The sequence below is a fragment of the Porites lutea genome, chromosome 1 (assembly GCF_958299795.1).
Source record: "Porites lutea chromosome 1, jaPorLute2.1, whole genome shotgun sequence".
Lineage (NCBI taxonomy): Eukaryota > Metazoa > Cnidaria > Anthozoa > Scleractinia > Poritidae > Porites > Porites lutea.
The window spans coordinates 1,652,998-1,673,860 of NC_133201.1; the positions used below are offsets into that span (position 1 = coordinate 1,652,998).

The 20,863-nt window shown below is 38.5% G+C and overlaps 4 protein-coding genes across 5 annotated transcripts; 2 read left to right on the forward strand and 2 right to left on the reverse strand.

Moving 5' to 3' along the window:
- Positions 1-32: 32 nt before the first annotated feature.
- Positions 33-3,112, forward strand: LOC140941723 (cilia- and flagella-associated protein 107-like). The gene is made up of 4 exons (XM_073390741.1): positions 33-219; positions 1,104-1,214; positions 1,496-1,676; positions 1,815-3,112. Exons 1-4 carry the CDS (start codon positions 112-114, stop codon positions 2,123-2,125), a joined length of 711 nt encoding a protein of 236 aa, XP_073246842.1. The 5' UTR covers positions 33-111; the 3' UTR covers positions 2,126-3,112.
- Positions 2,685-6,665, reverse strand: LOC140941706 (mitochondrial coenzyme A diphosphatase NUDT8-like). 2 transcript variants are annotated; one of them, XM_073390729.1, is made up of 4 exons: positions 6,126-6,665; positions 4,829-4,961; positions 4,351-4,431; positions 2,685-3,376 (listed from the first exon to the last, which is right to left on the reverse strand). In XM_073390729.1, exons 1-4 carry the CDS (start codon positions 6,572-6,574, stop codon positions 3,149-3,151), a joined length of 891 nt encoding a protein of 296 aa, XP_073246830.1. In that variant the 5' UTR covers positions 6,575-6,665; the 3' UTR covers positions 2,685-3,148. The 2 variants fall into 2 exon arrangements, with proteins under 2 accessions (XP_073246830.1, XP_073246823.1); XM_073390722.1 differs by lacking the exon at positions 2,685-3,376 and adding an exon at positions 3,826-4,229.
- Positions 6,666-6,734: 69 nt separating this feature from the next.
- Positions 6,735-11,885, forward strand: LOC140933593 (glutathione S-transferase kappa 1-like). The gene is made up of 9 exons (XM_073383203.1): positions 6,735-6,823; positions 7,786-7,867; positions 8,419-8,519; positions 8,838-8,865; positions 8,983-9,083; positions 9,592-9,627; positions 9,938-10,054; positions 10,250-10,343; positions 11,671-11,885. The coding sequence occupies exons 1-9, from the start codon at positions 6,752-6,754 to the stop codon at positions 11,712-11,714; spliced, it is 675 nt and encodes a 224-aa protein (XP_073239304.1). The 5' UTR covers positions 6,735-6,751; the 3' UTR covers positions 11,715-11,885.
- Positions 11,886-12,276: 391 nt separating this feature from the next.
- LOC140931299 (uncharacterized) lies at positions 12,277-19,660 on the reverse strand. The gene is made up of 4 exons (XM_073381112.1): positions 19,565-19,660; positions 16,583-16,796; positions 15,082-16,038; positions 12,277-14,849 (listed from the first exon to the last, which is right to left on the reverse strand). The coding sequence occupies exons 1-4, from the start codon at positions 19,658-19,660 to the stop codon at positions 12,889-12,891; spliced, it is 3,228 nt and encodes a 1,075-aa protein (XP_073237213.1). The 3' UTR covers positions 12,277-12,888.
- Between the last annotated feature and the right edge of the window lie 1,203 nt (positions 19,661-20,863).

A 20,863-nucleotide genomic window follows, 5' to 3' on the forward strand; every position in this document is an offset into this window, starting at 1 on the left:
GTTGTATTGCCTAGCAACCGACGCCTGAAGCTATGACAACAAATTTTCATTGAAACGAAACAAAACTTTCGCATTACAGTTCTAATTGCTTTTTGCAGAACTTCAAAAGTAATGATGGATGAATATGCTGATGCCAAATGGAACCTGCCGGGTTGGAGAATAGAACAAAAATATAATACAGATGTCTTGATAGGGAATTGGAACGAAGAACGTAGAGTGGTAGGTACACTGTGTATGTTTGCTGATTAGATCTTCGAAAATAGTAACATCCTCCTTGTAATAAGTGTCTGCACAATGGAAACTATCAGACTGTGTAAAATAAGTTGGGAAAGTTATATCAGGAACCTTGCACTTATAAACTACAAATAAATAAAGGGAGGTATGAAAGTCTTGATCCCGTTGTAGAGATCAATATGCAAAAATTAAAGGCACGCGCAAAATGTAGGCTTGAAATTTCTGCTTTTGTTTACACCGGCAAATTGAAAAAGATCCCTGATAGTTTATTGATGTAAGAATCAGTTAAGTTTATTTGATAAAAAAGGTCCCCTACAGGAAGGCGGATTTTTATATAGCATCACAAGCGTGATGCTTGCTTTCCATTCTTTGCATATTTTTGGTGTTAAATTATATTTTTGCTAGCTACACTGTACCAGTCCCCAGTTTTAGTAACATCTTCTTGAGAATATTTTTTCCCCTGGCACAAACGACCATATCGAAGTAAAATTTTCTTTGATAAATATTCTTAGAAATGCGAGGAGTAATAAAAAAGATTTTGGGGGGAAGGGGGTGGGGGACTAAAAACTTTGCAGAACTTTTAGATAATTGAAGGACTATTTGATATTAGCGTTAGAGCATCTTTAAACAGTGTCACTGAAGATGCTGTCATAAAACAACAAAGAATCTTTTCAATAAAGTTCAAGTTTGTGCATGAAGAAAGTGAAGAAAAGTTTTGTTGGCTCTGATCCCTGCACCATCCCCCTAATATCCATTGTTTTTCTATTATACTTTAAAACAAGTCATGTGAGAAAATGCTGCCCATGATCTATGGATATTTCTCTTACAGTGAGTTCTGGTTTATACCTTTGCTATTTGCCTGTTTTTAGTTTGAGAGAGGATCGTCCTTCTTTAATAGCACTCACAGAGTGGATTTCAAAAATTATGGAAAATGTCTGCCTGATGTCACAACCAGGAGGAAAGCCCTTGAGAAACATGATGTAAGTTAATTCAAAATTCTTATTCAAGGTCAATTTAGTCCTCGCTTAGCTGTTTTGCTCTCTTACCTTGCATTTCCCTGTCTGCGGCTCTCTTGTTAAGCCAGTAACCCATAGCACACTGGTCGAGAGCTGCTGCTGGGGTTGAAGTCAGAAGTCTATGTGTAGCTGCACACTCCCATGACAAAGGGGAAGGATGCAGCTACATGTATGCAGTGCCTCTGGAGATAAGAATGCAAGTCAGATAGTTCTTTTGGCTAATTTGTTTGTTATTTTTTTGTTAGGGTCTAGGAAAAGAGTTCATTTTCTCTCATCATCAAAAAGCTTATGAGGGAAACAGAATCTCCTGGTATGATCAGCAGTTTAATAAGCGAGAGATTGCGGAGTCTAAGCTCCCACCACTGAGAACATGGGATAGGCAGAAGCTGGCCTGGGCACCAGAGAAATCGGACTATCCTATTCAAGGTGTGTCGAGTCAAATTTTGAATATTATGTTAACTGTTGTATCCTTATTAATGAAAAACTGTTTTACAGTGACTGTCTGACCCTGTTAACAAGAAAAAGAGGTTCATCTACTAAATCCTGTGTTATATGTTCTTTCAGGGCATCCCACAAACTATGGTTTATTAGAAAAACTTCAGCAAAAATGGAAGAAAGAAGCAGCCATGGAAAACCTTGGGATACATTTGTCCACATACAACCTGTCATACAACCGTCATCCACGAGCATCATTCACTCTTCAACATTATGCACCTTCAAAAAGCCTCTCCTGTCATTTTCATCCTCATCGTGTCAACAAAGACCTTCATTTACGAGGAAAACAGCTGAACACTGCTCCAGAATTTCCACCAACCCTTGCCATCCCTCACAATGTGCCCCCTGACTTTCCACAATCAACCATTCTTGCAGTGTGAGGTTTATGTTGTTTGAGGACACTGGCTTACAACAAACATGCCAACACTGCCCTGTGTTCAAAAATTCAATACTGACTGCTAGCTTTTGCTCATCTCCATCCAGTTGCAAAGTTTTAGAAGCAAAAATTAACCAACAATGTAATATCTGCTCTTAAGCATAATTTGCTCAAGTGGACGTGGACACTGTGATAATAAAAACTTAATCTGACTGTCTTGATAGTTACTGCACACTTTATTAAGATTACTGTAATGGCATTTAATCTTGCAGCAATTTCTTATAATAATGAACTGCTTGTACAGTCTGGATTTTCATGTATTTAAAATTTGATCATGACCCATGATCAGGCCTTTTCAAGCCTACATGTTATTGTTTACTGTTTTTGAGCCAAATTAGGATGGCAACTTTGTATGCAATGCAATAATGCATTTGCTTTGTGGGGAAAGTAAAAGTCCTACTAAGATATAGACTACATGTCTGTAACTACAGTTTTTAACTCCAAAAGTTATTATTTTGTTGTTATCCTTCCAAATCATATCAGAAAACAAGTCTAAAACTTCAGATAAAATAAATATCATTACTTTATTCGGGTCTGATATACATAAATACAATAGTAAAAATAATTGCCTCATTTGTTTTGTGCACATTATCTACATCCAAGATGTATGCCCATTGTTGGTCCTCTTTTGTCACACAGAATCATAAAAGCAGTCCATAGGTCAGAAAGATTAGAACAGAAAATGAAAGTACAAGTAGGCTAGTGATTTTTACCAAAAGAACTTAACAGTACAGTTCTGAATATCTAGGCTTAATCTTGTACTTTCAAGATCTTAATGAGCAAAATAACGTACAAAAAAGACTGTCAGTTTTAACAGTATAAGTGTTCATAACTCTCAGTACATTGTAAATTACCTGTAACACAGACATGAACTATTGAGATTTTGTAATATATATTTTTGGTCAATAAAAATTGAAAATTGTTCAGTGAACATCAGTGTTCATCATTACAATGTTACACTACAAAATTAAATTTTAGCTAACAGTGGTTTGAATGCAAATTTCCAAAATTGTTGTGGGTAATACTCTGGAACGAGAAGCAACAGAGCTTGCTCTAGAATAACTGAAGTTAGTCCCCATACCCTGTGAGGTCCATTGATAAAGACTGGTAAGATAGCGCGTGAAGTAAACTGGGTGTAGCCATAATTGATTGGATTACACAAATGCATCAAAGGAAGAGTAAAAACTGAATCCACCTGCACGGACAGAGATATGGTGACATAAGTTATATGGAACTCATCAGACCCCAGGCATTCAAAAGGTGGATAATGCTATCCACCAGACAAATCCTATCCAGGGGTTTCCATAATACTTATCTACTGGATCTGTAGTGATTTGTTAGGTGGATAGCCATAGTCCACTCTCTTCTTCTAATCCTAACCCTACCCGCCTCTTCCCCACCCCACAACCATATGATCCACTCATTCTTATGAATTTTTATGCCTCTTTTTGTGTATCAACGATTTATCAATAATGACACACAGTAATTTATTTGCGATATTGTTATAGAGGCACCCTAAAAAATAAATAGAAATATAATGTCTGTTGTTAAAAAAGCCACACCAAAGAGGGGTCAGCCAGATGTCAATATTACAAGGATAACTACACAGTGTGCTATGCACAACTAAGATATGGCACTTTATCATCATATTGTAAGACAGGTGTTTTCAGAGTATTCCAATGTAAGACAAAATGTAAGACACTACATTATATCATCAACGAAGGGCCCTTTAGCTCAATGGCATCAACATTTTTAATGACCTTTGAAAAAAAAATTAATTTTTTTGAATGCTACAGTTCTGATCACTAAGGAGAAGTAATTTATCGCAGGCCATGTCCTTTAATTTGAAACATCCTGTGATAAAACCCTGGACACAAAACTTCCATTACAAAGTCCAAGATAATAGCTGTAAGACCCCAGATTCTGTGGGGGCCATTAATAAACACTGGTCTCTTCATGATTGTTACTCCAAGGTGTTTGTGTTTAGTGTATCGTTGATTGCTGGTGCTACACACATGATCCAGGGTAAGTGTGAACACTGAAGCAACCTAGGGTAAAGCAATTGAAATGGTAATTTTATAATACAGTAAATTTAGTAGCAGTCTCTCTCCTGTTTTGAAGGAAAATGGACTATAAGGACTAAGATCAAACAACGCATAATTCACCTACCTCATGTGGATTTAGTTGAAGTGAAGTGACATCAACTTCTCCAATAAATCCAAGAACAGGTGCGATTGCAGTTTTACCAAGCTGTCAACAAAATAATACAAGTATTTAAACAAACCATGATCGATTTAAATTGGATTGAAGAATATTTCTCTGAGTTTTTCTTTTAAAAATTCTCACCTGTTCTCTAATATTGTATTGTTTATTGGGAGGAGAAGACAGGGCTGAGAATTATTTGTCATTTTACTTTACTCTTACAAATCAGATGTTTGGGTATACATTACATTGTCCAAAAAAAATTAATATTTTTCTTTTCAAGTGAGAAGATCAGATTTCTTACCAAAAGTGACTAAAATTAATATTAGCAAGTTCCTCTCTTTTCTTCTTTTAAACACTACGTTGTAATGCACAGTGTAATGTACCTGAAGGTTTAGATTATGCTACTATTAGATTAACTAATTTTTGACAGACAATGCCCTACCCGATCAGGCATTGTTGGCATCGGAGCCCAGACTTCAACGTGCCTTCTGTCCAAACCTAATTCCTCATCCATTTCCCTGATGGCTGTCTCTATTAAACTTGAGTCTTCAGGATCTTTCTTTCCTCCAGGAAAGCTAAAAAAAATTAATATATAATATATTAATTATATAATTAATTAATACATATCTTGTTTCAGGTTTGCAACAAGCTGATTTGTTGCAAGACAGGTTTGAATGTGTGAGGTAAAATGTGCAACACTGCTTACATTCTACTGCAACATGGCAAAACAAGTTGCACATTTTTGTTGCCCCTTTTACTGTAGCTTAAAAAAAGGTCTTATTCACCTAGGTTTATTATAAATGGGTATTGGTGACATATATAGGTGCTTTATCCTACAGAAATGGAAAGTTAAGTCCTGGCTGTATCAGCCTCATGGCTGGTGTGTGCTTTTACTTAGATGCTATTCAAAGTCCAGTCACCAAAGTACAAGGTTCTGCTCCTGTAGTGCCCAGTCGCTCCTGCTGCCTAACACTTGATCCCAGGCAACCAGAAAATCTGAGTTTTTTCATAGAATTCATTAGTTGGATACCCTGAATTGCACAGGTTCAGAGCACTGGCAGATCCCTCATTAACCCCACAATATGACCCAGCAGCAATATCCAGTTCATGGAAGTGACTTCTGCACCTTGGAGGGGGGGGGGGGGGGGGGGGGGAAGGGGCGTACTTCTGGGAATTCTTGGTGGGGGTAATGACATTTTTGACACCTGTTTTCAGACCTGGCCTGTAGGCAGAAATTATGTCATCATTACTTAGATTAGAGTGCAAAGAAAAAAAATTCTTCAAATTAATGCATTTCGAATTCCCAGATTTCTATTTCGTTCTTATTCATTTATTGAAACAATAACTATGTTCATACGCTTCTGTAGTTCTCTCAAAAACCATACCCGATTCCAGACCAAAATAAGCGAAGTGTAGGTAGGCTTATAAGCTTGTTGGCTTATATAAGGGATGTCATTTTATGAGGAAACAGCTGGTGGAATCATCAAATGCCACCAGCTGTTTTCTCAGGTTAGGCTAGCCAGGCAAACCAGACCAGTGACTTTGCAGAACTATGGGTTTTACAAAACACTGCTTTTTCAGGCTTTCTGTAATCGTTGCAGTTCTGGGCTGGTTCGCTTCACATGATAGCGGGATAAAAGTTATCTTGGCAAAGTGAGCCCAGCCCAGCCCAGCTCACGTGACCAGGTGTTTAGGATAAGTTGGAGGTGGGCTGAATAAGTAATAAAATAGAGTCTAACCTGACTTCTCCTCTGTGGCTATTCAACTGACTTGAGCGTAGAGTAAAGAGAACTGAAGGAACAGAGTCCACAAGGCACAGAGGCACAAATACTGCCGCCTCCTCTGTACAGCTAGCTAACCAAGACTTGCGAGGCTTCATCAACCCTAGCTGCTTCACAACCCGTGCTTTATTCGGGTCTGAAAAAGCATCATTTAAACTGTTTAACGTTCTTGGCAAGCTGGTACTCATTGTCCTATAATGCTGTGACGACGAAAAAGGTGAAGATTTACAGTGCAACTTTAGATGACAAGATAAGGGGAAACTTCTTGAGACAGAGATAGTGAAACGTCTAACACAGTTGGTTCGATGCCCCCTGGTAGTGCAAAAAGATGAAGGAAAGACCAAACTAAAACTCTGTCCAGTCGACCTTATATGAACGATTCTTGTAAAGGTTCCTGTCCCCAGCATTATACGTGATTACGTTTTAGCAGTGTATTTGACGCTTAGCTTTACGCTCTTCTCGCTTTTTAGAGCAGCTATTGGATAGAGACCTCCATTTTCCAATACTTCGTAGTTTGACGTCATATAAGCTTCATGAAAGTTGTTTTGTACAAACCGCTGTGCAGAATATCCCAAGGTGCCAAAATGGCGGTCGCCAAAAGGACTGTGGAGCTTTTCTATGATGTGCTCTCTCCGTATTCGTGGTTTGGATTCGAGGTAAATCTATATTTCTGTATAAAAGAGGACTTACTAGTAGTTTTAAAAAGATTTTACTCCAAGATATCAACAGTATAACAAGTATATATGAGGCTTGGGCCATTCCATGCATTTTAATATACACACCGTCCCCCTCCCCCCCCCCCCCCCCCCACCTTTGCTTATAAAGAAGTATTTAAAAAATCTGAAAGAACAACTGAAGCAAGATTTCCGTATACCCCTATCCATTGATTACACATACACCTACTGTTCAAAGAAAACAAAAGTCAGAAAATTTGATGTCAAGGGGGTGGGTGGAAAAATTACAGAACGGCCCGTCATGACTTTCTCTGAGCTCTATAGAGACATTCCCCCCTCGCCCCCGTTGACCAAAAGTAAAAAATGGAATTTCTGAAGGTTGCAGGACTGAAGACCAGATTTTCTAGATAAGTAGCAGATTGAAAAGCAAAAATTTCTGAAGCTATAATTTTATAAGACTCATAGGGCAAACTTTTTGAGGGGCTTTGGGGGAAAGAGAGCGTTTTTCTGATGGCTAAGAAAATATCAAAGTCCTTCATCAAGAGCGGGAAGGGGGCTGGGGGTGGGGGGTTGGTGTATGTTAAATGGAATATTTAAATATACATATAATATACATAATAAAATTTCTCAGAATTGTCGCATGGATGAGCATATGTCAGGCAAGTTAATAAGAAAAAATATTGTGCCAGAGTTCCCCCTGCATATTCTGTTAATTTCTCTGCACTTGACTGACCTGAAAAGGGACTGCTGGCCCCGGTTGTTCAAACGTCGGATAGCGCTATCCACCGGATAAATCACTATCCAGCGGATAGCGTAATTGATTTCCGTAATACTTATCCGCTGGATAGTGATTTATCCGGTGGATAGCGCTATCCGACGTTTGAACAACCGGGGCCTGGAAGTTATTGGTTATTAAGACAGCTATCCCTGGTAATTTCCTTCAGGTCCTATGTCGCTATCGATCAAGATGGAATTTAGACTTGCAGTTTCGGCCTTTTTATCTTGCTGGAGTCATGGGAGCATCAGGTAAATCCACATAACACTTACTTTACATTTTCTTTCAATTTGTTTTTAAACTCATGTACATTTTAAATACCCAAACAGTAGTTCTTGTGCATGTAGTATACCACTTAGCTTGGTATGTTGCAAAAATAAACAGAACTTAATGATATTTTAAGAAGTTGAGCATATCAATCAAATCTTTTACGGAGTATTAATAATTCCCAGAATAAGAGCAGTTCCACCAAATGGACCTGTTCACTCAGAATGCAGAGGAAAGATAACTATGATGTTGGTGCAGCTCTGGCTTCTCAAAATGTATGAAAAATTTGGGGGGCAGGTTGGAATCCTCATTATTTGCCAAATTTTTACTTATTAACTGACTGCTGTAAAAAACTAAAATCAATTAAAATAAAACATAAGAACCATGTACAATGCATAGTATTTTCTCTATAAATTTGTCACTTTATTGGTTTACTTAATTTCATAATTTTTATGGCAGTTCCATTAGAATATCAAGGAAAGTTATGGATGGGTGTTTGTTGTTAATTCTAGCTTTTATTTTATTCTTTTGGTAGGGAACAAGCCTCCTGGACTGGTGCCAGCCAAAGCAATGTATATGACAAGAGACCTTGAAAGATTGAGAGATTTTTATCAAATTCCTTTCAACCATCCTTCTGTAAGTCTGTCTATTGAGTGGCAGGGAAGTGGGCTTGCTTGGAAATTGATGATTAAAATTTTTTTGTAATTCAGTCTTTGGTTGCACTGCTGATCAAAAACAATTGATAGTATTATTATTACTATGTGTACCTTTTAGACTCTAAATGTATTTGTGATTTTTGAACCATTACAGTTTTGAGTATGATCTTTGTGTAATATGCATAATATTTGTTTCCACCCTCAGTAAGGTACTTTAGTTAAATCGGTCACCCTAGACATACTTGCCACCTCTCATTTTATATTGATGTGGTTGTTGTTGTTGTTGTTTTTTTCATAGGATCCTGCTAATGTCATGTTTGTAAAAGGTAAATAAATAACTTGTGAAGCTTTTATTTATAAATATTAAGGAATTGTGTCTGTTGTTTTACTGAGCTGGACTATGACAAGTAAGCATCTCCACATTATGTTTTTCTTTTCCCTAGGTTCTCTATCTGCCATGCGTCTTGTCACAGCAGCGAGCAAGGATCATCCAGAGCTTGTTGAAAATCTAAGTCGGGAATTTTGGATGCGTGCCTGGTCCAGGGTGAGAGAATGAATTTTAATCCGCCCTATAAACCACATACAAATTCTCCTATAAACTGATCTCTACACATTTCCATAAAGAATTAGTTGAGGAAGTTGGATAAAAGATCATAGCATTTTCCCTGTGGTGATTATTTTATTAATTCTCACAATCTTTTCTCTTGATTCTGTATTGATGTTGTTTAGGAGAAAATTGAGGTTGATCACTTTTGGGACTTAAATCATATGATTAAGTGTGTCAAAGGATAGAAATTAGTTGGTTCTTTTTATGGACTAGTTTCTTATAAGAGAATATCAAAATACCTTTATGAACAATAAGATTTTTATTTAGCCTGGGGTGAGCAACTGAACTGGTATTTTTTACAAGCACCAATTTAGCCACAAAAAATTTTATTGACCACTACAACTACAACACTTTTACAGACATGAATCATAAATTGCTCAAAACATCTTTTAATGATCACCAGTATACCAAATTTGAAACTAATTTTTTTGTTATATCTCATCAGGATGAAGACATCACACAACGTGAAAGCCTTCTGGAGGTACAACGTTTGTAACTTTTAATATTAAACAAGACATATGAGAGGGGCTAAAAAAAATTGTATAATAATTCCAGAGATTGGCATGCTCTGATTGGTTGAGAATTGTATCATATGTCACTATATTCACCCCGCATGGGGTGATCATAGCGATTTCTGATGACTCTGTACAAGATCGAACACAAACTGTGAGTAATACAGAGTACAATAAATTGAAAACAAAATGTTCCTTTGTCACTTCATTTCCTTGCTCTGTTCTCCATTGCTTTTGACAAATTATTGATTGTTAAAAATCATTTTTATTTATTTTTAGGTATGTAAAAAAGTTGGCTTGAATGACAATGATACTCAAAGTCTGCTGAGCAGAATTGGAGACCAGGAGATAAAGGACCAACTTAAAGCAACAACACAAAAAGCCATTGACTTGGGGGTAAGTACTGAAAAAAGCCATTCAGCTTTCAATTTTTGTTTTATTTTTAGCCCATGTGAGCAATAGCTACATCAGAGAAATAATTATATACACCATGTATTTCTTTGAACATCATTGTTACCCCAGTTTTTGTGGAAGTATGCAAAATGTTCTGATTTTCTATTGAATGACAAAAATATACAATTTTGCTTTTAGGCATTTGGAGCTCCATTGATTGTAGCACATGTTGATGGACAGCCTCATATGTTCTTCGGCTCAGACAGATTCCTTCTGTTGGCTCATTTGCTGGGTGAGTACACCTCCCCCTTCCCCCCCCCCCCCCCCAAATCTTGCATTACCTTTTGTTTTTGAATTCCTTTGGCGACAGAAATTGCAAAATTTTGGAGGGCATACAAAGTGTATTATTGACCTTTAACTATTTTCAAATCCCCTGTAACACACTCTGTTTGGCAAAAGTACCCTAGTGGCGAGGAGATGGAGCGACTGCTGTATTTGCAGGCTATTTGCCTCCCAAATTTTGCATGATATATTTTATTCGAAATCTCTTTGGAATATACAGTCCTCCCAGAGGCAAAAATAATAGTTTTTGCAAAATTGTTGGAGGAGAGGCAAACAGGGTGTATTATGGGGGATTTGAAATAAGAGAACCACCCCTCATCGCTTACCCTCATTACCAGGGCTCTCTCCTACTCGTCCCACTAGTAGCGGAGAACCCTGGGAATGAAGTGACCCTGGCGGCAGGGAGCGATGAGAAGCGGCCGTTATTCACGTGGACTGCTCTGTTCTATTCCTGAATTTTCACGCTTGCGAGTCGCCGACCAACCAGATATAAGGGACCTTAAGCGACCACGACAACCACGACAATGACAACATTAAGAAACACAATTGGTTTTTTGAGCTAAACAACTGCTCTGCACATGCATCACGCTTTTTAGTTCATTTCTTTGACGTCCATTACACGACTACGACGTGAAACCTCCCAATTATGAAGGACGTGAACATACGACGACGAATATTCCTTTCTCTTTTTGAAGCTGGATAAAGGCCCGTAAGAATTCAATCGCGTACATTTGACAAATTCAGCGGATCCAAATAGACGCGATAAAGTTTGAAAGGACGCAAATTCATCCTTCATCCTTTGGCGACGTTTTCACTCCCGTCGTCGTCGTCGTTGCTTGAGCTTCCTATTAAACTCTGACCATTTACTTTTTGAGGTATGGGTAACGAGGGGGGTGGGGGGGGGGGGGTTGGGGATAAATGATTGAAAGGTCATGTGGCAAGATATCCCAGGTACCTAAAGGTCAAGGACGTCAGAAGCAATAAAAGATTCTTTATTTTAACTCCGCATGGAGAGGTCAACCGTTAGTGTACAGTTTAATTATAACTTAAACATTCAAGGAAATTTACCAGTTTCAAGAAGACTTCCCAAGCTTCACGCAGTTTTCAAGGAACGTTGAAACAGCATCTCTAGTACTGAATCTGAGTGCAAGGTTTTAAAACTCCTCAGGAGTTTTGAACTCTCTTTTTCAAAAAACCCCTTCTCATGGGTTTCTCGAACTTTGAAGATGACAGTTTCATTTCTTTTCACTCCGGCTTTCTGGATTTTATTTTCATAGGAGTGAAGTGGGAAGGACCTCTGACAGCAAAATCACAACTGTAGAAATGTGTTCAAGAGAGTTTTTACTTACATTACACTAATTTCCTTTTTTTTTTACATCGTGTTGCACTGCAGTTAGCAATACGACCAGTTCTAAACTGGGAACCGAAACACAAAAAGGGAACCTACTGTGGCTGATAATTCTTTATTAAAAACTGATAAATTTTTGACTTGTTTGCTTGTCTGACTTGCAGTTAATATAAAGGTCGTGTTCCGTGTTATAGGCAGCTTTAGAAACGACGACGGCGACGGGAACGAGAACGTCAAAAAAAGGAATGGGTTTGTTACAAAACAACAACTCTGTACATTTCTTTGCCGTTACTGCACGACTACGACGTGAAAATGCCTGTTTTCACGCTTTATTGAGGACGTACGCAAGCGACGACGAATTTTTCTTTCTCTTTCTAAACTTGAGTGCGGTCCCCAAGAAACAACTTTACGGATATTCGCCTACATTGGACATTTTCAGTGGATTGGAATAAACGCGACAACGTTTGAAAAAACGCAAATACCTTTTCAAAGTGACGTTTTCTCTGCCGTCGTCGTCGTCGATGCTAAAGCTCCTTATTTAATCGATCAGTCGGTAAGGAGCTTAACCAACCACGACGACGAATTTTGTTTAGCGACGTTTTCACTGTCGTCGTCGTTATTTCACCACCCTTGTACTGCGTCATTTACGCACAAGCCATGTGGTACACAAGACTTATCGTAGTCACTGTATCAAGGAGCAATTAATATTGCATGTTGGCACTCCTGGTTGCTGGTTGCTGGATGCAATTCCATCGCAGGCTTACCCTTGGCAGTATGTCCCCCCGTAACTATTTATACACCTGACGTGGTGAAGCAAAGATTGTTGTCTAAGGCTTGAACCTGGACCTGTAGTTCCGTAGATCGAGTTATTAACCACTTGGCCACCGTACCTGCACAATTTACAGTCAGTTCAAATTGAGACGAATTAGGAGAGGAGAGCATCGTGTGTTTTGTTTCGATGTTTAGCTCTATTCTCGTGTGATATCATTCTAATTATACGTATACAATATATATATATTTTGCCTTTGAGGTGCAGTTCCTTTGGTAAACGTATCTAGTAAGCCTCCGCCATCTCCCTTCATTAAGTTTGCTGCCTTGAGTTGCAAAAAAAAACAACCTGATGTAAGGAAAAAACACACAAGAAATCTTAGCTGCGTTGGTTAGTGGGCTTAATAACCAGTAGTGGTGACTTGTATCCTGTCGGGATAGGAGAAATTCTCTGTGTTTGTAAATGGGAATAATTCTGAGGCGTCTCGGATCTGTTTCCGTCTTCCATGCTTCTTGAATGCTCCGAGTTTGGAAAAGTCTCTTCATTTGTTTCTAATTTTTCCTCCATGTCCTCCAGGACAATAGATTTTTTACGCTTTTTCTCGGGTTTTACTGACAACGACTCCGCTTGCACATTTCTTGCCCTTCGCGTGAAATCACCTTTCGTTTCTTCATCGGATTGTGTTACTGCATTTTCTGGTCTGTTTCTAGTTGATTTACTTTTCTTTGGTTTCTTTTTCTTTCTTTCTGTTTCTTCCGGAGCAACGGATTTTCTCCTAGTTGTTTCTGGCGCGACAAAATTCTCATTTAACTGCTTTATCATATCTTCCACATCTTCGTCCGAATTTTCGGAATCTTCATTTTTGCCTTTAGTTGCTACTTTTTTCTTTCTGTTTTTCTTCTTTTTCTTGTTTTCTGCATCTCCCGTGGCCGTGGTTACAGACGTGGATCGCCACATTTCTGGACTAGCTGGGATAACATTAAAGCTTGTGAAACCTTTTAGCTCTTCTTCTAGGTCGGATATATCGTCTAGATCTTCAACGCTTTTCTTGTTATCCTTTTGCCTTTTTATTTTTTTCTTCTTCCTTTTGGTAGTTTCTCCATCCTTGGACTCTGGTTTCGTTGTTTTATTTTTTTCAGAACCTTTTGCCTTCCCCTCATCTATGACCAGTGACGATGCAATTTTAGTAGCAGAGCTCACGACCTCGCCTTCGTCAGTAACTGTAGATCCTCTACGTCCGCAATCTTGTGTTACCAATCTGTTGTCCTTCCCAGAGCTTTTTATATTGTTTCTATCAACATTAACTGACTTTCTGCGCCCCTGGCTTGCTAGAACGGTTAATTGATCATTCTTTTCCTCGGTCTTTTCAGAAACTTTAACTTCTTCGTCAGCAGAAATCTTAGACTTTCTCCGTGCGCTAACGCTTGTAGCTAACTTTTCTTTGATCCTTGAGGTCGATATTTCTCCATTACGAGCCGTTGTACGATCGTCCGCTTTTATTTCATTTTCCTGCTTAATTGCTTTTGTGTTCTTTTCCCTCTTTTTGTACTTATCCTTGGGAGTGGCAATCCTAATTTCATAATCTGCTGCTGAACTAGGCTTTCGTTTGTCTGGGTCTCGTACATCCTGCAAGGTCGAAGACTTCTTTTTCGTGTTAACTTCTGTCTCTGACAGCTTTGGTGAATTTGCTTTTTCATCTGAGGGTGATATTGAGGATCTACGAACTTTCCTTTCGGTATTTGAAGACGATAACAAGTTTCCACTTTTCTTTGGCTTTTCAGACGGTTGTTGTTTTGTTGTTTTGTCGTATTTCAGTGGCAGAAAAGCTGTGTTCTCATCCGCATTTGAGCTTAAATCAGAAGACACGACAGATCCTTTACGTTCTTCACTTGTACGGACATTAAGCTCTGAATGCAGATAACCATTAGCATTCCTCTGAGAAGTAGGTTTGTTTCTGTTTTTGTCACTGTACTTTGTTGCTTCATTTTTGTTGTCACCTCTCGCGGAAGCAGTAGCATTATCGTTTATAAAGCCAGGGTTTTCTATCCCATTAGACAATCGTGAGCTACCGCTGGAGTCTCGCAAAATGCGCTCGTCGTCACTGTTTAATATGTCACTCAAATTGTCATCGTCTTCTATATTCATCTCGCTTCCACTGTCAATACTTCGTCTGTCCATGTCGGAGTCGACGTCATCGAGAATAAGTTTTGGCGGAGTCCGCTGCATGTGCAGTTCTGTTGGTGTGTACGCGGGCGCTAGTGATCTGCCTAACGAACCGTTAGCCTCGTTTTCACCTGGACGCAGGCTGGCGGAGGCAGTTTCGTGGGATCTTCCGTTAGCTGCCCAAAAAAGGTTAAAAAACAAAAAATTAGCAAAAGTGTTTTGTTCCTGTCCGCTCTTCTGTTTCTTTAAGAGCTCTAGCTCATCTCCAAGGAATCCTCTCTCAAGAGGAAAATATCAAGTGATTCTTTTAAAGAGGTAGCAAGCGATACTAAGTTTCTAACGTTTTATCAAGATGCAGTTGTTAACTCACGAAAAAGGATTTGCCTAATTTAAAGGGGGCCGCCAAACATCTGCCCGCGCTAAAACCAACAAACGTTTCAGTGCTGTACTGTATGTAACTTAGGGTCTGTAGTAAAATATATAGGCTCTTCGACGACAACGCCCCTGAAAGCATCAAAAAGCACTCGAAGCGAAATTTCGTGTCTCTAATTAAAAGTTTCCGCATTTTAATAGCGTTTTTTATGCACCTACCGATTGATTTATTGTCATTTTCTTCCATTGCTTCCATGATCCGCTGTAGCTGTTGAACTTTCTTTTGATCCACGCGGTCACTGTTGATTGGAGTGAATTTCCTTCTGTAAAGAAGCCAGGAATGTTTCAAGAACTTCCAAAAGACGCACAGGAAAATCAATCCTAAGATACCCCCCAAAGCATAGAACAAAGGTTTCAAGTCAACTTCAATAGGTGGTAGTTCATTTGTAGGTGCCAAGGGTTGGTCAGTCGCCGGCGCCTGGTGAAGACTATATGATGATCCTTGGACGGCGGATAACATGAATGACGGGTGAATACTTCTTCCATCCCATAAAGGGATGACAAGAGAGTTGTTGGACAGGAGACGTCGAAGTAAACCCAGAGATGTCTCAAGTTTAGTAAGGTTTTTCCCTTGTACTGTAATGTTTGCAGCCAGACCAGTACAGGTCAGGTAGCTTGGTTCACGGTAGGAGTTTTGCGATTTTTGCTCGTTATTTTTCTTCGAGCTTTTCCCCTTCATTCTGCCACCTACTAAGCGTTTTGCACGATGATGAGCCTTGATCGTCTCTACGTCCACTCCGCAATACGGCCAATGACCAGTTGAGCAAGCGATGTTAGCTGTGACTTGCACCAATGGAATTCTGGAAAGACTTGCTATTCCTTGCTCCAGATAAACTCTTAATTGTTGTTCGTTGCCTGAATACTGATCGCAGTCCCGTATAAATACAAGAATTACTTTGTAATACAACATTGGCACTGTGGTTGCTGGTGGGGCTGTGAAAAAAGAAAAAGAAAACGGGTTTCCACTTGCAATACTATTTATGAAATAATTTATGCTAGTAGTGAATATTTCTGTGCTAGAATCCAGCTTTGGATTAACGGACCTCTGTATGGGTAACTGCCATGCAACGTCGATTTCGTCGCTCGTCAGTTTCCATATGGTCTGTTTTTTGAGGCCAAATCGTCGCATATCAAGAATTGTTTTGCGTGGTAACGTTACCAGCGAACTCAGCGCAACCACAACGAATACGGAAACGAGAGAAAAAACAAAACTAAACCTCTGAACTACCCTGCGAGCGAAAGTTCTTTCAGTCTGGCATGGCTTTTAGCGACGCGAACGACTTGGTACAAGTACAGTGGCGAATCCAGACCTTTATTGAGGATATGAAGCTTGCGTAGCCAATGCAATACTGTTACCTCAATTACTGGCGGCTTGCATTGGTTTTGACATTGAAACAAAGCGGAAGAGTTATTAATCCTCAGAGTGATGTATGCAGTGAACGAAATTACAATTAAGAAGGAGTACTTGCTCACCAACCTGTGGTGCTAATGCACTTGTCGCAACAGTAGGTTGCATTTTGGGGACACCAACAGCAGGTCCACTGCGATGTATCAACATAACGTTCCCCCGTGAGATTAACAAAAGACTGCTGGTCCAAAGTACCGCAGGCAGAGGTGTGGTTGAATGCACATTTGCATTCGTTGTTGTCTACTGCACATTGTCCGTTTGAAAGCGAGCTGTTGCAAGAAGACTAAAAAACGAGGAACATTGCGTTAGTAGTTTAGAGTGAATGTTTTTATTCTTTTTGAGCAAAGAATAAGAATAAATCTCTATTTTTCATTCTAAACTTTTCGTCTTTTTATTTATTTATTTATTTATTTAGCAGCTTTTCTGGACACAGGCCTGCCCAGAGGGAATGTGCACGAACGGGACTCAGGGCCCATGCAAGGTGCCATGGCCACACCACCGGAGTCTACGACCCCTACTCCTTTCGAATAGTGATGTGGGTTCTTTTACATCCCACAAGAACAAATCAGTGAAAGTGCTGTGAGACGGGACCTACGGTTTTTCGTCCTTATCCGAGAAGACTAGAAAGTCTAACCATTTGCAGATGTCATTACAAAGGCAGCACTTACTTCTCAGTTATTTAAAGACCCTGAGTGTTGGTCCGGCTGGGGTTTGAACCCGCGATCTCCCGCTCGGCAGATCGGCGCTCTCCCAACTGAGCTAACCAGGCGGCATAAATTTTTAGGCTAATTTTTCATGACACGCCAACGCGGATGAAATTTGGAGGACATACGTCAATTGCTCGTTAACAGAACAATTATCGGATGAATGACGTCATTGTTGACGTCACGGAAAGATGGTGGCGCGACGGCTCAACTGTTTTGGCAATGTCGAGCTTTACTCTTCCTTTTTTTTCATTTTTGGGACTAAAGAAATAGTCTAAAATCGTAGCAAAAATTAGCCTCCCCGTAGACGTCCTTTGGGGTTCGTTTGTTACGCATTCATTTCTCCCCCACGCGGGGGAGAAATGAATGCGTGACAAACGAACCCCAAAGGACGTCTGCGTGGAGGCTAGGCAAAAATGGTCTTAAAAGTTATCTGGTGTGTTCAAACGCCGCGCAATTTCATGATGGTTTTTAAAAGAGGAAGAAATAGCCAGTAAATTGTTATGTTTACCATTAGTAGTTATTATTAATTCGTTTTCTTAGATTGTTAGTGGAATGGTTATTTTTCTTCGCAGATCCCGTAGCTTGTTACGTAATTTAGTTGATTATTAGACGTACTGAGTATTGACTTGATCTTACACAACCTTCGTGCTTCCTGTTGTGTTTGTCTACACAAAAGCGGGCAGGTAAATTATTATATATAACGTAAAATACAAGGGCTTCAGGTAATTACTATTATCTTTGTTAACAAACTATTCCAAGTTTTAAGGTTTATTATTGTTATTAGATGAATCTCTAGCACCTAGCGAGAGATGAAAGTTGAAATGAGTTTTATAGTGTAAAAAAATTGTTCATGTTGTGACTTCCAATTGATCATAGTCTGCATGGCAGGCGCCCTTCCCCTACCCCCCGGGGGATACTCCCTTATATTTGCCTCATAGGTATGTGCCGCCCCAAAGGGTATGTTTTTTGCGCCGTTTTGGTCTGAAAACGGGTAAAGACTTTTCCTTTTTTGGTCTGAATTCAGCCGTGGTTTTCGCGGCAACGCATGAACGTATTTGTCGTTTCAATTCCAAATGAATAAGAAAGAAAGAGCAATATGCGAATTCGAGGTGGATTTTAAGAAATCCTTTTGTTGGCGTTCTAATCTAAGTAATGATAATATTATTTCTGTGTACGCCAGGTCTGAAAACCGGTGTAGAAAATGACAATTTTTTGGTCTGAAATAGGGTCAAGATTTTGGAGAACCGGCAGCACACCCCCACCAAGAATTCCCAGAAATATCCCGCCGCGCCATACCCCTTTCGACGCCTGCTACGCAGGCTAGATGGACTGCGATAATATTTCTTTTTTCGAGTCGCACTCTATTCATTCTAGAAAGTTAAACATTTTTACCTGATATAAATTATATCGGCCTTATTGTTCTACCATGAAATTTAAAAACAACAGGATATTGGTCGGGAAATTGTAAAACTTTGCTTGGAACTCAATTTAAAGTCCTACTTTTTTCGCGCAACAATATGCCAGGTGGTTATGTTTTTATTGTTATGTCAAGCAAATACCAAATGCCACCTAAGGTTTATTTAAAACATCTCACAGGATCAACGCAAAAATAATTATCGAAAGTCGCTGTTTGAATAAAACATCCATGCCCCATTTGTGTTGTTTTTAACTAAAACTACGTTTTCCCCGGTGATCAAAACTTTATCTACTCGAAATGTGCTTCTTTCGTATTCATAGTAATTCACAAATAAAAACATAAAAACGACGACGACAAAGATGATGACATAATAATGATAATAATAATAATAATGATAATAATAATAATAATGATGATAAAAATAATATTTCCACAATAATAATAATAATAATAATAATAATAATAATAATAATTTTCAGAATAGTAATAACAATAATAATTTTCACAATAATAATAATAATAGCAATAATGATAATAATAATGATTAATAATAAAACATCGGTTTGACTTAGATGATAAAATATAGTTCAAACATTCTGATATGGTTGTTACGGTTTCTCTGGTGATTTTTAATTATCTTTTCGTTCCTTGCACGGTTTGCCGTCGGCGAGACAAAATTCTAACACTCAAACAAAAGAGGATTGATCTGTCTTCTTAGGTCGTTGTCTGCTATAACTGTCAGCTGTAAGTCGGTCATTTTGATTAGCGTACTGGTATTAACAGACGTGAATATGGAGACATCTTAATGACATGTCTCACCAAAGCTGTTATGGCAAAGTTAAATTTCAGGCTAGCGAAATAACCAGATTGTTAATTCATCTCAGTAAAAAAACTATATTGCACCTTTAATTAACTGTTACCTCTAACCTGAGATATGAACGGGATCAGAGTATAGAATTCTCTTTTTCGAGGCGAATATTGCTTGAATCTATCATGGGTAATTCGAACTGACATGGCGACCATCATTTAAGGAAATTCAAGGATGAAAATTCCGTCTAAATTATTAGGCGATAATACATGGTCATTGTGCGGTATTAGCTAATTAGGAGAGTTTTATCCTCGGCCTTCAAAGTTAAAAGAAAATCTTTGTCCAATATTGATTGCTGACAACGGTAGAATTTGTCAGAATTTGAGAGGTGTGCCTTCATCCCGCAGCGATATGAAATCTTTTTTCATTTCAAATGTATATTCTAATTCCTGAGAAAAAAAACTGAATTTGTGTTTTAAATTAAGGCATGTTACTAAATATTATAATTTCTCTAGTTTAAGGATTCAAGTGAGAGCTCTGAGGAAAATTTCACTTTGTTAGTTAAAGTCTATACTGAAAACAGATCTATTCCTTCATTTGCTTGACTATTACGTTTTCATTATCAACTTGTTAGAAACAAAAAAATAAATTTCAGACAAATTTCACAATACTAGTATCCTTACTTTTTGTTACATCAGTCGGGATGGATACTACATTGAAAGAATTTTCTTGGTGTGTGAGAAATGCGAAACGGTAAAGTCTTCAAAGTTCGGTATTTAAAATCAGTTGGCCAACTTGAATTTAAAAGTGTTAAATAAAATCCAATTTTTAAGCGCGCGTCGTTTTCAATAGCTCTTTTTATCCAACATGCATGCCTGTTTACACTGTCGCTAAGCCAAAAATGAATAAAATTATCTAATCCCTGAATTCTCGAGGGACGTTTACTTCAACACTTGAAAGAGGAAAAAATAAAATGAATTTTTATTTCTTACCTCAGAACAGGGATAAAATTTTCCTGAATTCAATGCGGGGCTAGTGAGTTTCGTTTTTAGCATGAAAATGGCACCTACGTACGAAAAGACGTACAGTTTTGCGGTTAATTATGTCACAAAAAATCAAGCTGTAAAATGTTATTTCTAGTTTAAAAATCATAATGATTTCCAGTTTTTGAGAATTCGATTTCAAAGTAACAAACCTTACCGTGTAGAAGAATATTAAGCCAACACTGCGAGAGCATGGTTCGTCGAAAAAGGAAAACATTCACAGTTAAAATCGGTTTTCTTGAAGCCAAAGTTGTCACAGACGCTTCGAAAACAAACTTGTTCCTTTGTTCGGTATGATGTCAAAATGAAATTTGCAGTCCTTCTCTAACTTGCCTTTATCGAGGCATGTAATCTTAAAATGGAAAATCAAGAATA